This window comes from Oryza sativa, chromosome 10, assembly GCF_034140825.1.
Source record: "Oryza sativa Japonica Group chromosome 10, ASM3414082v1".
NCBI classification, from domain to species: domain Eukaryota; kingdom Viridiplantae; phylum Streptophyta; class Magnoliopsida; order Poales; family Poaceae; genus Oryza; species Oryza sativa.
Genome location: NC_089044.1, coordinates 5741576 through 5757013, shown reverse-complemented (window position 1 = coordinate 5757013; position 15438 = coordinate 5741576). Strand labels below are relative to the sequence as shown.

The following is a 15438-nucleotide window of genomic DNA, read 5'->3' as shown; positions in this document are numbered from 1 at the left end:
GCATGGTTGCATGTTGAGCTTTAGACTTAATGGGCTATAACTTTATAGAAAGTATAGATAGGCAAAGAAGACATACAGATTAGGTGGTAAATAAATCAAGTCGGGCGTATTAGATGGTAAATTCTTGCTAGTCCAGTTTTCGAAGATGCTCATAGGGGTAGTGTTTGCGTGTGTATTCATAGGGGCGAGTGAGCGTGCGTTGTGAGTATCTGCGTTGTACTGTGTAATTCTGAAAAAAATACCAGATAGGACATATCTTACTACTACTAACTTGGACATGGGGGTCTGTACATATTCGTAGTACAAGGTGTGTTACGTTCTTATATCCAGGACAGAGGGATAAGTGGTTTTAAGGTGATGCATCACATAAGTATAGATTTAACAATAAATTTATCACAAAACTACAGTTTAAGGCTAAGTATCATAAAACTAATAATAAAGTTATCATGAAACTACAAATAGACTTAGAAATATACAAGTTTTGTGATTAAATTGTTATTAAACCGGTAGTTTTGTAGTTCTTAAATCTATATCTATAATAATTTTTATATATTATATTAAATTTGTAGTTTTACGATAATATGGTAAAATACACGTAGTTTTGTAAAATTTGCTCTAGAGTTTTTGTACGAATCGAACGATTTATTAGGCGTTTTATTATGTCACAGATGCCATATAGAGGGAGGCCCTTTCCTTTCCTTTTCACCGTACGCAGAGTTAGGGTGTTGAGTCGAAACAACAGTCGCCGAACTCGTCGGCAAAATCCCTCCGGTGAAGCTCCCAAACCCAACCACTCCTATCCCTCAATGCCGGCGGCGATGGCCGGCGGCACAGGCGGCGCTGGCGGCGGCGGCGGTAGGGCCCTCGATTGCCGCAGCTTCTGGAAGGCCGGCGCGTTCGAGTCCGCCTCCGCCCCCTCCCGCGAGTTCCACGGTACGCCGCCCCCAGTCCTCTGAGTGTCTCCTTTCCTCCCTCTAGTTCCAGCCGAACTTCGATGCGAATTGCGTTGCTGATGCTGTTTCCCGCGGTTGCAGATGCGCTTGTGGCAGGGGATTTCGATCGCGCGCGCGTTCACCCCAAGTTTCTGCACACCAACGCGACCTCTCACAAGTGGGCATTCGGAGGTTGGTGCCCATCTGACTTCCTTACCACTTCTGCTGTTGTAATTTGTTGTGCCTTCTCTGTGTGGTGGTGAAATCTGGTTCACAGTTTTACATGCTAGGGATGAGTTTGTTGGTCCAAATTGAATAGACCTAATGCTCTTAGGGCAAAAGGGGGGAAAATCTGAGATTATTTAGTGCGGATGGGCACGCACAGTGGTTACTGTTACTGTTAATTTTTGTTTGATTATGTGTTTTCCGATAGAAGAATCCTTTACGGGACCACCTTAGATGGAATATACAAAATCATTGTTCACCGTGCATCAGTGGTGCGTGCCTTGTTATTTGCATCGATGTTGTGTTGTTATCCTTGCTCTTTAGATTGCAGGTTACATTTTTTTTTTTCATTTGTCAACCTTTGAAGAGATAAGAGAAGATCACATCAACTGTTGAATGTGTGACTGACATAAGAATATCAGTACTGTTCTAGTGTCTTTTCCTTCTAAAATGCTGGCTGGATCTGAAGATGGCGTTTTCAATTAACTGAAAGTCTGAAACACACTATCCTGAGATGCATTGATCGTTCTGTGGTAATTCTGCTTGACTTTTGGCAGTTTGGGACGATCTTTGAAAAAATATCTTTTTGATCATTTAGTGAACTGATAAGAAACATGGAAGGGGCTGGCTATTTATTTGGCACAGGAAAAATGATTGGAAAATTAGATAAGAGGGGGAACACTACTAGCTTTTGTACTAAATGATATTGTATATTTTTCTTGCACTCTCACTACAGATATTCAGACAAAAAATCTGAATCCTGAAATGCATTTTCTCCCTTTCATCCAACACCTCCTTACTGCCAGCAGATATGTAGTTGTTAATAGATAAAATTGAGAATTTGACACTCAATAGTGGCATTTGAAGATTCACAACCATATGTGTTACTGACAGGTGGGTCTTGATTCCACATGTTATTGACATATAGGAAAATGCAAAATTTTCTTGATTGTCCAATATGTCCATCAATGGGCTTTGCTTACTGCAAAACGCATTGCGTGCTGGTCCATCTGCTTTTCATGTTGCATTGATCTGTCCATGACCACTCTTTAGCTCTTCCTTTTTAAGGAAGAATGTAGTTTGATAAAATGGACTTATGAAATACTTTTTGTTGGATCATAAAAAGTTAGAACAAACCGAAAAACTAGATTGCGCGATAATTTTCATAGCAACTGTTCTTTATCTTTGATGTTCAAGTTATGTGTTGCCATGGTCAATATTTTCCTTACATTTGTTTCTTGTTATGTTCTATTGCAGCTATAGCTGAACTTCTTGACAATGCAGTAGATGAGGTTTGTAGTGCCTTCTGGAAACTTCATACTTTCATAAATTTATATTCAAGATTGCTAATCACCTTTAATTGTCTTTACTAATTCTTGGGGTACACTGTTGCATATAGCATTAATTTTCTTCTGATATGGTGTTGCAGATATGCAATGGTGCCACATTTATAAAAGTGGATAAAAGCGTCAACCTGAAAGACAATAGCACAATGCTGGTTTTTCAAGGTATCCAGATTCAAGAAAAAACATGAAAGTGGATACAATGAGTTGAGTAGACTGGTGTGGTCCATAAAGTTCCTATATTAATAAGTAGTAACTTGGAGCTGCTTTTGTAGATGATGGAGGAGGAATGGATCCTGAAGGGGTACGACGATGCATGAGTTTAGGATTCTCAACCAAGAAATCAAAGAAAACCATTGGCCAGTGTAAGTTTCATCTTGTTTTCATGGGAAAATTCGAGGACCTTGACTGATTCACGAAGGCTTAAAAATAGAATCTTATTTTACACTAAATTCTATATTTTATTTTGAGAATTGTGCTCTGCACTTCGATGAGAGGACTAAATGAAGAAAACAAAACTACAAAAAGAGGATGCAATAATAAATGAATAATTTTCTTACGTTCCTGATAACATTTTGATTTTTTTCCCCAATTAACGTTCCTTGTGTTGTTTATGATATGGTACTGTCCTGTTTTCATTTAGAGTGCACAAGGATGAGGGTTGACTTTTAAGTTGCTAAACCAATTAAATGCAGTTCTGTTTTGTAATGCATGTGTAAGAAATGCAAAAGATACTATTGAGTCAAGTCTGAATTGCCGGCTGGCAGCTGGAAGATGTCTAAAAGACGGTTATATAATTCTGAGTTAAAAGATGGATTGATTCCTAATTAGTAAATAAATTTTGGAGATCTTCAAATGTTAATCTGTTCACTATTTATATTGGTTCCTAATTAGTAAATAGATATTGGAGATCTTCAAATGTTAATCTGTGCACTATTTATAGGTTCTATTCCTCAAAATGGAAATGTCCTTTACTTTTATCGCCAATTTTGCAGTTTGTATATATGCAATTCCACTTGCGCATCGTTCGTGAAATTATAATCTTAAACTGTTGCTAAGAGTTTTTTTTAGTTCAAATATTTGTAACATTTTTTTCTAATTATGTAGGCACTTTATGCTTTTATGTGAAAAACAATTTTTTAATCAATGACTGTTGGTTATTCATTTTGCACTTTTCTCCACAACACAGATGGAAATGGCTTTAAGACAAGCACGATGAGACTTGGTGCTGATGCAATAGTGTTTACTCGCGCAAACCGTGGAAGGTAAAAATTGTTCATTTCAGTCTTTGGTTATTTAATTTTGAATTAATGACACTTGGAATTTCTGCAATTATCAGTGATAATCACACAGTTCTTTCTTCTGCAGTAATGTTACCTTGAGTATTGGTTTGCTCTCTTACACTTTCTTGAGGAGAACAATGAAAGACGACATAGTTGTTCCCATGGTATGTCAAATTGATACAGTATTGCATCTTTCATGCATTGTTTTCTGTCTAGGGCTGACATCTTCCTTCTCTTTTGCAGCTCGATTTTAAAATCCAAGATGGCCACATTGTACCTTTGGTGTATGGTTCACAGGGTGATTGGGATAGCAGCTTGAAGATAATACTAGAGTGGTCCCCTTTTTCTTCAAAGGAAGAACTGCTACAACAGGTACCATTTGTCCTAGACTTTTTTTAGTTCATTATCAAGACAGCTTTCAGAATCAAATGAGTTTTTGCAATGTATTCACACTGCATTAATGCTCCTATATTTGTAAACAACAAGGTAATGTTTGATATAGTTCACATATTATTAACTTCTTGGTCAAAAGTCAAAACCAAATGCGCGCACATATCTTGAGATGACTAATAGACATATATTACTTCTCAGTGGACACATTACAATCTGATATTGTTTTACAGTTTTAATCTAATTGGTTTTGATTTAGGCAATACATGGACAATGATAAGGTTTCGTAGTACAGTAGGGCAGTAGGCCCATTGAATTTTAGTGCAGGGTCACTATGCTAAGCAAAATGCATGGAAACAACAATTAATTGGATAAATGCATGGTTGTCATTAAGATAATTATTACTTTTCTGTTTCCAAGTCATTGGAATAACCATTAGTGCTCCTGTCAGCTAGTTGGTTAACAATTTACTGATTGTTCATAACATGTTTTTCTTGCTTGAAACCTTTACTCAGTATAAGTTACTTCCCTTCCAGCTGTGAAGGGTCGATTTTTATTCTGTATACCCAAGAAACAACTGAACTTGTGCTGCTTTCTGAAACGTAAATATGTAAAGCTAAATTGGAAAGCTGGAGATGATCCTAAACAGCAATAACCAATCAAAACAGCTCACTTGGAGCTGTCGCTTGAGCAGCATGGTCTGCTCAGTACCTACTCAAAATAATTATCTCAACGAACTCAATAACCAATTGAATCCTTGGAATTAAGCTTTACCATACAAAAGTTCTTTTCCTCCTAATTTGTACTCCAGTTCCATATTACATGACGTTTTGGGTTTGTCCTAAGTAAACTTCTTCAAGTTTGACCAACTTCTTAGAAAAATCTAGTAATATTTCCAACACAAAACAAATAAACTATAAAAATATATTCAATAGTGGATTTAATGAAACTAATTTGGTATTGTAGATGTTGCTACGTTTTTCTATAGACATGACTTAGGACAAACCCAAAATGCCTTATAATATGGATCGGAGGAAGCATCAATTATGCAACCTAATTATATGGTGGCACATTCTGTGGTAGAACCAATGTAGAACTAATTAACACAGCGTACTGACAATACATCACTGGTTCTACAAATACTCCACAACGTGGGTAAGTGAATAATTAATATATTGGTATTATTTCTTACACATTTTACCATCTAGTCTTGTTTCTTCGAAAATGTTGTCCATAATGCTTTTTGTACTGCTACATATCTAGGCACACATGCATTATTTATTCTTGTTTCTTCGTTGACAAGCTATATTTATACTTCATTATTCTGTAATGATTAACCAATAGTGCAGTGATCAACTTTTTGATTATTGATTATTTTTTTGTGCATTCAGTTCAAGGATATTGTTAGTCATGGAACTAAGGTGGCAATATACAATTTATGGATGAACGATGATGGTCTTTTAGAACTTGACTTCGAGGATGATGATGAGGCAAGTCTTCATATAATTTTCGTTGCAATTATGGCCTGGTCGTGATAACATAGGGTCTAGGAATCCAATATCCTATATAACCATATATCATCCCCTAAGTGTAGTTAATGCTATTTCTCTCCTCTCTCATTAAGCCACATCTCTAGCCCTTCGATGATTAACCTGTGGTCCAAATTGTCTCCCTTCGTTTTCTTCTCTCATTAAGCCACATGACCTTAGTTTTTGCCTATGGATGATCAATCTTTATTTGATCTAAACTGTCATAAAGCACATCATCTCAATTGTTTATAGCTTTTTGATTGATCAAAGATGCAAATTGTACAAAGTATATAAAGTTACGTTGTTCAGCTACAAGACAGATCATCTTACACTTTATCTCTATTGTTGTCATACAATATTTCCTGCAGCAACTCGCGGGATTTCATCTAGTAAAGATAATGATTTTCCTTGCCATGCTTCTGAAAATCACTTGAGTATATATGCTATGCACTTATGATTCTTTCAAGGAAGAAAGGAAATATAATTGTTCTGGAGTTAATAGACATGCTGGAATAATGACATGCATGATATCTGAGGGAACTAATGTTATACTTGCTGGAATAATGATATATATGATATATCAGGGAACTAAATATCTAAATGTTTATATTGGGAAACCTGATGTGCGCATAGATGCATATGCAGTGATTTATGTATTCTTTCAGGGCAGGGTGTTTCTACGTGTGCTCAAACTTACAGATAGTTGATAATTGAACTGGGATTAATATGGTTCTTCAGTTCTCGCAGACTATGTCTACCTTCCATTCTCCCATTGCTGTACCTGTTTTAGTTTATGTTCTGTTGCTCATTTTTCAGGACATATTACTCAGAGATCAAGATAAAGCCAGTGGGGGAGTAACAAAGGCCCAAAAAGAAATTGTTCAGCAACATATATCCCACAGACTCAGATTTTCATTGCGAGTAGGTTTTGTTTCTTTTTGTAGTCTGAATTCAGTCCTATGAAGTTGAATTATGATTTGTATTTGTCAATATGCAGGCATATACTTCCATCCTTTACCTTAAGAAGTTTGAAAATTTCCAAATTATATTAAGAGGAAAACCCGTTGAACAGATCAGGATTGCTGATGAACTGAAATTTAAGAAATTAGTTACTTACAAACCTCAAGTTGCACATGATTCTCAAGTGGTAAGTAAAATTTGTTCAATAATTGTGGGATCGCTTTTATTTGCTTCTCTTGTTAGTGTAGTCCGCATGTAGTGCCTACAACGCATTTACTTATGCAAGTTATCTGCAGTGGATGATCAGGTTCATGCTCTGAGTTTATCTGATTATTCCTTTTGGCAATATCTGTTGATTGAAGCTACAGTAGTCAATTGCATTTTCCAACTTACTATTTTCTCATGAACATCTCCTTCAGTTTTTGTTACCAACATTTTGTTTCCTTTGAGATATTATTTGTTTACTTTGTTTGGAACCACATTGAAATTAAATTGCAGGTCTCAGTGAAAGTCGATGTTGGCTTTGCAAAGGAGGCACCTGTTCTGGGGATTTTTGGGATGAATGTTTACCATAAAAATCGGCTAATAATGGTAACCACTCTCTCCATACATGGGTTATTTGTCCATGCATTCTTTTGCCATTGTCATTGTCTCTGTTATGCATCATGTTGCTTTGATCTTAGCATGTAGGAGCAGGGTTTCTCCTATAAGTGAAGGTCTGAAGGATGTCCTTGTATACTGAGAACTTAGGTTTATCTAATATTCTAATATACCAACTGCATGTGGGATGTCAGGAAGTATGAGGGAAGACTGACTAGATAGGAGTGTACTACTTCATACTAGAAAGGTTCATTTTGAACCCTCAGCAGGTAGCATAGGTTTTTTTTTTTTTTTGGGCATACTACTTTCTGACAAATTTGCTTTGTTTCAGTCTCCCACAAGATTTTTGGAATGATAGACGGGTGTTAATGCCAGCTGTTGTGCCAATTGTTTTAATACATTCATCTTTCTTTTTTTTTTTTGAAATTCTGGTCTAAGCTGATTTACATGCACAAAGTCTGGTTCTCCAAGATATTGCCTTTTATTATTCCGTAGTCAGTCGAGAACAGAAGTCAAATTAATTCACAACTGTTTCTGCTAACCCATTGTCAGGACTCAAATGCATTCTAGATAGATAATAAAGTTGGATTAAATAATCTATGCTTTTTTTTTTTGCCTTCACTGAGCATTGAGGGCCTAGTTGGAACTTGGAACAAAGCAACTTTGGATGAAAACTGGAGGATTTCATTCCAACAAAGGAAAAATGTCTATGGTTAACCTTTGAATTGTACGGTTGCTTTAAAGAAATATCATAGGATAGGAAAATTTCTACACACTCTGGAATTACAAATTTCTCTGAATTCCAATTTCCAATGCTTTGTGTGTGTGTGTGATGAAATTGTATGTAAGCTCAAGTTCCTGAATGCTTAGTGTGTTCTTCCTCTAGGACTCAACAAATTATGCCACTCCAATCTTCCATTTTCCTATTTTAACTTTTAAGAATCCTTTTTTAAAAGATGGTATGCATATCCCCACATCTTTTGTTGTATCTTGAACTGCTATGCAAGGAATATTAAGCTTTCTGGTACCATATTGTTTCTATGATAGTATGCTTGCTTTCTGCTGTTAATTTATGAACAAACCAACTCGATGAGAGATCTAAATGCTCATCATCATTCTAATATAGTTGAGTGGATTTTCTTCTTAGCTCAAAATTGAGGTGCTTAGCTTGGTCTTGCCATTTAAAGATGTGTAGTTCTAGTGGTCCAATTACCGATGCAGATAGGTTGGAACTGATTTTCTATTTTTTGTTCCTTTACAGCCCTTCTGGAAGGTCCTTCAAGAGGGATCTAGTAGAGGAAGAAGTGTTGTCGGTGAGTTTTATGTTTAATTAATGCTGTCATCATTCACATTTTACTTTTTTTTTCTCTCTGGATGACAATTTTCATGATTTAGGTGTACTGGAGGCAAATTTTATTGAGCCGGCACATGACAAACAAGATTTTGAGAGAACCCCACTATTCATTCGACTAGAAGCTAAGCTTAGACAGATTATCCTTGATTATTGGTACGTACCTTGAGTAATTCAGTTCAGTATTCATTCTCTGGCAACATGAAATGCACATTTTGAAGAAATCGATGCTTTTGAGTCATAATCTAGTTGTTACTATTGTTATTACATTACATTTCAAATTCCTGCCCAAGATTCAATAGGAACAAACCTGTTGCTTGTTTCTTTGGTCTAAACAATAGGCTGTTTGCAACAGTGCCTGGGAACCATGAAGTGTGCCACATCAGATGTTACCATCCTGTATCATGTCTTAAGTGCAAATAGTGCATGCCTTGGATTCTGCATGCATCCATTTTTCTCATTCTGCCTATGTAATGCATTTGCAGGAAAGAAAAGTGTCATTTAATAGGTTACCAGCCAGTGGATCCACAATTAAGATCCCAGTATAAGGCTGCTCTCAAAGATTCAGGGAATCCTGGACCTAAGTCTCAGCAGAAAGCTTCCACTAGTAGGAGGACAGGAGGGCATACATCAAATTTGCTACCAGAGACATATGATGATACCGAAGTCATTGGACTGACAGCCAATGGTTCAGGTAACATACCAGCTTTATTCAATTGTTCCTCTTGTGATGTATACATATGGTGGAGTAATCATATTATGCATGCATACAGCAAAATCGATTCTTTTGTGTGCTAAATATCCATGAGCTACTACTTCTCCCAGTTTTAACCTAATATACACAATCGAATCTTATTTGGAACTGAGAAATGATGCTTACCTGAAATGCTTTGTGGCCATTTAGCTTATGTTCAATTGAATGTCATTGTCCATCTAAAGAAACATGCAAGTGTTGTGATGCTGTACTACCCTTTTACCCTACTCAGGACAAAGCTAGTAGTATGCTTGCTTGCCAAAAGAGACAAGATCAAGAGCATGGCACTTTCCTCTTTTATTACTAATATTAGATTAAAATGTACCAAAAATAGAAAATGAGAGGAACAGCTCCTGATTGAACTCAGGACAAGGCAAAACTCAAGCATTCATAGGTCTCTCAATTAGCCAATATATTCTCTCTGTCCACAAATATAAGGGATTTTAGGTTCTTTTGGAGAGATTAAGGTTAGGAGGAAAAGACCATGCCCCTCAATAAATGAGGGATAGTTGGGGAATGAGAGGGTAAGTGAGGGTAAGATTGGGTGAAAATTAAATGAACGGTGGTTAGGTGGGACAAGTAGTACTCAAAATCCCTTATATTTGTCGACAAACTTGAACCCTAAACCCTTATATTTGTGGACATACGGATTTCAGCTATTAATAAACAAAACACCCTAGGGTAGCTTCATCTGATCCATGTTTGTAAATGAACACTATTAGGCCACAGGCACGTTTAGGGAGATTGGAGAGCATATTTGAAATGGAATGAAAAGAAAATGATGCCAAAGATACATAGATCTATTATCTCAATTCCAAATATACTAGCATAATGCCCGTGCTTTGCTACGGGTAAACAAATTTCATACTTTTAAAGTATATTTCATGATAAAACAAATCACAATAAAATAGTTAATAATTATGTACTTATACTACATTTCTTGATAAAACAAATCACAAAATAATTGAATCCTAATGTTCACAGGCCTCTCACTGAAGCATCAAAGATTTCCAAACAATCAAGAATTTTTGGGGGAAAAAAGTGGCACGAACTGAGACCAGAGCCAGACGATTCATGAATCGAACAATCCCTGTCTTGCCACTCTTATTTACCTCCAAGCAGCTAGCCAAGTCTAGTTTTGCTCCCTCTCATCTCGGCCCAGCACCTCCCCTCCCTCCCTCTCCCGTGGGCCTCTTGGCCCGAGAGGCCCAGCTCGCCCAAGTCTGTTTTTGTCCCTCCCTCGTTACCAGAAGGGGCCCCTGCTACAGTGTCGTCTTCAAGCTCGTGACCAGGCCGGACTCCACCATGGCCGCCATCTCCTCTGAAACCGACACAGCCGTTGCCCCCTAATCAAATCCAAGCCCGAAAACGGAATCCCCTTGAACACCCCCTCAAGAAACATACCAGCCACCTGCCCCAGGCGGTGGTGCGTGCGCGACGAAAAACCGAGCGTATCAAAATTGAAACCGAGATGAACAGGGACAGATGGATGAACCAAATTTTGTTGGAAGCAGATTTTATTTTTTAATAGGTATAAAGAAATATGAGGCTTTAATCGGACTCGGATTGGACGCAAGAGAGCGATCTGGGAGGGTTTTGTTTTAATCCACGTCATTGATGAATCGGACTTTCTTTTTTTTTGGCCCTTTTTTTTATCATGGACGACGGAAACATCTTCAATTTTTTAAGTAGTAGAGATTTTGGTTATATGGCAAATTTAATAGTTATTCTTCGGCAAGAATTATGGCGCTAAGGGTAGTGCAGTAACAGCCACTGGCCCACAGTGCACGCACACTAAGCAGAACCGCACAAGATCCCTTTTTGTGTTACTTTGTGTTGTTGCATTTCTCTTGTGGTGTAGGGTAGAGTTATACCTTTGCTATTTTCTCCTGAGTCCAGATTCTTGAGGATTGAATGAGATTATGTCCAGTAATATTGTGCTTACTCTTAAACATATCAACCTTATTTATTGGTAAATTATTGACTTAGCTAATGATTTCAACTTTACTGATTCTCAGTAAAATGATTTGCTAATCCCATGTAAATTGTGAGTATCTTGCTATCTGGAATAAGTTCTTGACATTTCTAGAACATTATGTCTTAGAACTTCTACGCAAGTGATTCCTGCATATAAATGTTAAATCCCATGTGGGAAATGTATACTGGTATTTTATGGGTTATTTAAAATAAGGATTTTGTAGTAGTGACTGCTCACTTTTTAACATTGGAGTACCTTAATTTTTCTGTAGTTTTTTGTTCCTTTTCTGTTATTAGATTGAAATCACTGATATCTCATAAAATGTCTCGTTCTTTTAATTTTACCAGGTTCTCGCGTACGATCATTTGGCCAAGCTCAAGAAAACAGTATGGAGCCAGTAGGCTTGGATGAGGTTTGCAGTTTGCATCCTGTAGGCTTTCAATTAAGTCATGTTGTGCTTGTAGGTGCTAATTCTTTTGGTTTCTTTGGAACCCATCATAGCACTTGAAGAGTTGATCAGTTGAACGAATTCTGCTTCCACTCCTTCCGCTTATAGTCTTTATAATAACATCTACAAACTCAATTCTTGATCTCTTTCTTAAATAAAAAAACTAATCAAACACAAAAAACAATCTGGTATTTCTTTTGGCTGTAGGTAGTTCTTTGTGTATTCATATGATGCCAATTATATGGGACACTACTATAAATCAGGCACCAGATTTTCTCTCAAAAATCGGGCTGTCAAATGTTTCAGTTGACCACCGGTGAAACGCTAAGTTGTACATAGTGAAACAAAAAAAATGTCTCTGTAACATTTACAAATTTTGTGAAACACCTGTCGAAACATTTAACCATCACGTATGAAACATTGAATTTCAACAATTGAACATAAGTTTTTCTTTCATCAGAATATAATCATGTGATATCTCCTTGTAAAGGTTTAATTACCACGAATACAACGGTATATGGGTTGTAGATTGGAGAAATAATTTAGGTGAGAAATCGTTTTAAGCTAGCTAAAAAGTTTGCATGCTTGCATGCAAGAAATATGGAGAAGAGAGTAAACTGCTTGCATGTAGGAGAGGAGACAGGCTAGTGCATGCACATGCAGTGGCTGGACAGTTTGGACATGCAGCAGCCGGGCAACAGCATGCCCAATCTTTGTGGCTTTGATCGGGCGCCTGAGCAGAAGCATTGTTGAACTATATGTTAGACTTTTATAGCTATGATAATATTTTTTGCTGATTAATTATCTTATCCCTCTTAGAGCATATGAAACACACTGATATTTTAGTTTGCTTTGAATTTTATGTGGTATTCAGAATTCAGTAGATATTGGCTCTGAAGGTGCACTTGATCCCTATATCATGGAAAAGCTGAGTGAAGAAAACATCGGTCTGTTCACAAGGTAATGTTGATCATTGATGAGTCATGAGGGTGCATATATAGGCCTTTTGCGTTATGATGGAACTATTTTAGCAATTACTGTCATACATATGTTCAGATTCCTATTGAGTTACATCGTGCCTTTTATTATATATCTATGTTTAAGTTCTCTGTCCATTTTGCACAGACCATTAGTTATGCCATAATTTCGCTAATGCCATAGATGAATCATTGAACTGTGTGCCTCGTGTTTTGGTTCATCTGTTGATTGGATCAACAATTGTTTTTCTAGAAGTTGGCCAATTAGGCCTTATAATCAATTAATTAGCCATATTAAAAAGCCATATCTCCAAGGACATACAGAATCTTCAAGGAGATACAGCTTCTCTCTGCTTGTTTCTCTTCCATGTAGGCAAAAAATCAATTCCTAAACTAGGTATTAGTGTGTTTTGTGTGAAATCCCTGTTACACCTTTTCCTTGCATTCTGAGCCTGGAAATGTACTGTACAGGCGTGAAGAACTTCGACAACGAGATACACAGTTGAGGCAAACGGTATGCATAACATCAGATTAGTGTTATCCAGTGGCAAGGGTCGTATTATATCTCCTGACCATAGTTGAATGATTTTTGGTAGGTTGGGGAGCTAGAGCAACAACTAGCGGAGACAAAAAAGAAGTGTGCTCAGCTTGCTGATGACCTGCGTATAAGGAAGAGCCAGCAGCAGCAGCAGCCCCCTTACATATAAAGGTTAGTTTAGCTACTTATAACATCTTATTTTATCAATGTGCCGAGTTTCTAATTTTTCTTTACTCTGGTAGTTCTCTAATCTCGCAAATATCTGTACTCTAGTGTCATGCAAGGAATTAAAATTTGTAAATTAAGCTTGAAAGCTATTACTTCCGTAGCTTTTTATTGATATCGTCTTGGTGGAGTCTATTGTAGTTGGCCATCCTCCTCACCAATACCCTGGTAAATGTCATTGTTTTATCACTGGAAGCTGTTAATGCCTTGGGTGGGATTAGTCATTAGATTGAAATCTACAAGGATAAGTGCACATACCTTTCTTATAGTTGCTTGCTTATTGTAATGGTAGTGCATCAGAGTTCCTAAAAGGCTAAAACTGGTGATACCTGGCCAGTTCATATGGTAGTAAGTTAGTAACTAGGATCCTTTTGCTGGAATTTCTGATATTTCAAGAAGGGTAAGGAAGCAGAAATATGTCAAAGGAAAACATAATAATAAATTATGGCTACCTGCAATTTATTGGAAGCGCTGTTGGTAACTTACCAGCCTGGACTTAGATTTACTGTAAGGACTAAAATGAAATCATACAGTAGATATAGGATGAAATGAGGCTAGATGTGGTGGTTAATAACTTGATTTTGCTTTTGGACTCCATTGATTTATTTCCATTTTGGATGCTCCACATCAGCAACATCTTATCCACATGTTGCTGCAGTAGGTGTCATGTGCAACATGTAACAGACCACTTAGAAGCAGCACCTGTAGGCCATATTTACTAGGCTGGTAATGCTGTTCGCACGTTGTATTCATGTGAAACAATATGTATTCGTTCCCATCAAAAAAAAAAATGCATTCGTGGTTACTGTTCATGGTGGGCAAATGGTCATTAAGAGATAAGATTGATTTTGTTAGCTACTTAAATTGAGATAGACACCCAAGTTCAAATCCTCCCATATCTATTTTTTAAAGCAAGGAATAAACTAGAATCTTTAGCTTTTCATCTTCTCCCTTCCCTTCTGTCGAGCTGCCTCATCTAAATGTGGCAAATGGTTAAATATCTCCATCTAGGGGCTTTTAACATCTAAGTAGTTTGTGTAATTATCAATACAGGGAAGTACCATACTTAGAAGGTGAGGGACTTGGGATCTGAGGAAGCTTGCATGTGAAAACCTTCATACCTGTAGTTTTCAACACAGAATTTTTTATCCTTGAATGCAAAATAAGTCTTGGCTTAGTTTGCAATCCATTTTGGTGCTCTTGGATATGATGATCATATCAAAGTTCAACCAGACAGGCAGAATTCTAGGGCTGTAAAAGTATGTTTTTAATTGTTTGAAACGGTTACCCTGCTCTAGCCTGGTCAAACAAAAAAAAATGTTGGTTATTCTGTTCGTAAGTACCAAGTATACTTGATTTATTTTGCTATTGCAGTAATTCAAGGCACGAGTAGAATGCTATTCTTGATCAGTATCAGTTAGGTCAAAAGAATCACTGGCTAACACAGATGTATCTCTTCCAGGTTAATTTATCGGTGGACCACAGAGGTGCTAACAAACGACCAAAGGTGTGATGTGCTGATCTTGCTAGCAATTTTGCCAGTAGAAAAGTAGGTTAGCTCATAGTTAATCCAGCAGTACAGTCACGTCAAAGAACTGTAGAAGTAAGTTAAAATCGAGTCCACCAATGCTACGGTATCTGATGTATAGATGAAGTGACTTCTGTGACTCGTGCTGATGTGCTTCAACTGTAATTATCAGACTCAAATCCCATGCAGATTACTGTCCATCGCATTTTTTGCGTACTGTTCCATTCCACACCAGAGTACGGGTTTTTTTTATTTATGGTTGAACCTATAACAATGGCAATGCAACCTGAATGAAAACACTAGTGAGATGAGATTCCTGAATGACTCAGAAGCCGAAATATCATGTCATTTTGTCTTAGCTTTGCAGCTCATGCCAG

At 37.1% G+C, this 15438-nt stretch overlaps 1 protein-coding gene across 1 annotated transcript; it reads left to right on the top strand.

Moving 5' to 3' along the window:
- The first annotated feature begins 704 nt into the window (after positions 1-704).
- Positions 705-15382, top strand: LOC4348210 (protein MICRORCHIDIA 1). The gene is made up of 20 exons (XM_015759330.3): positions 705-933; positions 1035-1124; positions 2415-2449; positions 2587-2665; positions 2776-2865; positions 3690-3765; positions 3869-3947; positions 4027-4155; positions 5565-5663; positions 6519-6623; positions 6700-6849; positions 7161-7253; positions 8524-8575; positions 8658-8769; positions 9099-9307; positions 11693-11757; positions 12668-12753; positions 13242-13284; positions 13367-13479; positions 14996-15382. The coding sequence occupies exons 1-19, from the start codon at positions 807-809 to the stop codon at positions 13475-13477; spliced, it is 1830 nt and encodes a 609-aa protein (XP_015614816.1). The 5' UTR covers positions 705-806; the 3' UTR covers positions 13478-13479; positions 14996-15382.
- Positions 15383-15438: the final 56 nt, after the last annotated feature.

Coding starts and splice junctions, on each gene's coding strand:
- LOC4348210 (XM_015759330.3), top strand. CDS start 807: ATGCCGGCGGCGATGGCCGGCGGCACAGGCGGCGCTGGCGGCGGCGGC. Junction 1,125..2,414: donor TCACAAGTGGGCATTCGGAG/GTTGGTGCCCAT, acceptor GTTCTATTGCAG/CTATAGCTGAACTTCTTGAC. Junction 6,850..7,160: donor TTGCACATGATTCTCAAGTG/GTAAGTAAAATT, acceptor ATTAAATTGCAG/GTCTCAGTGAAAGTCGATGT.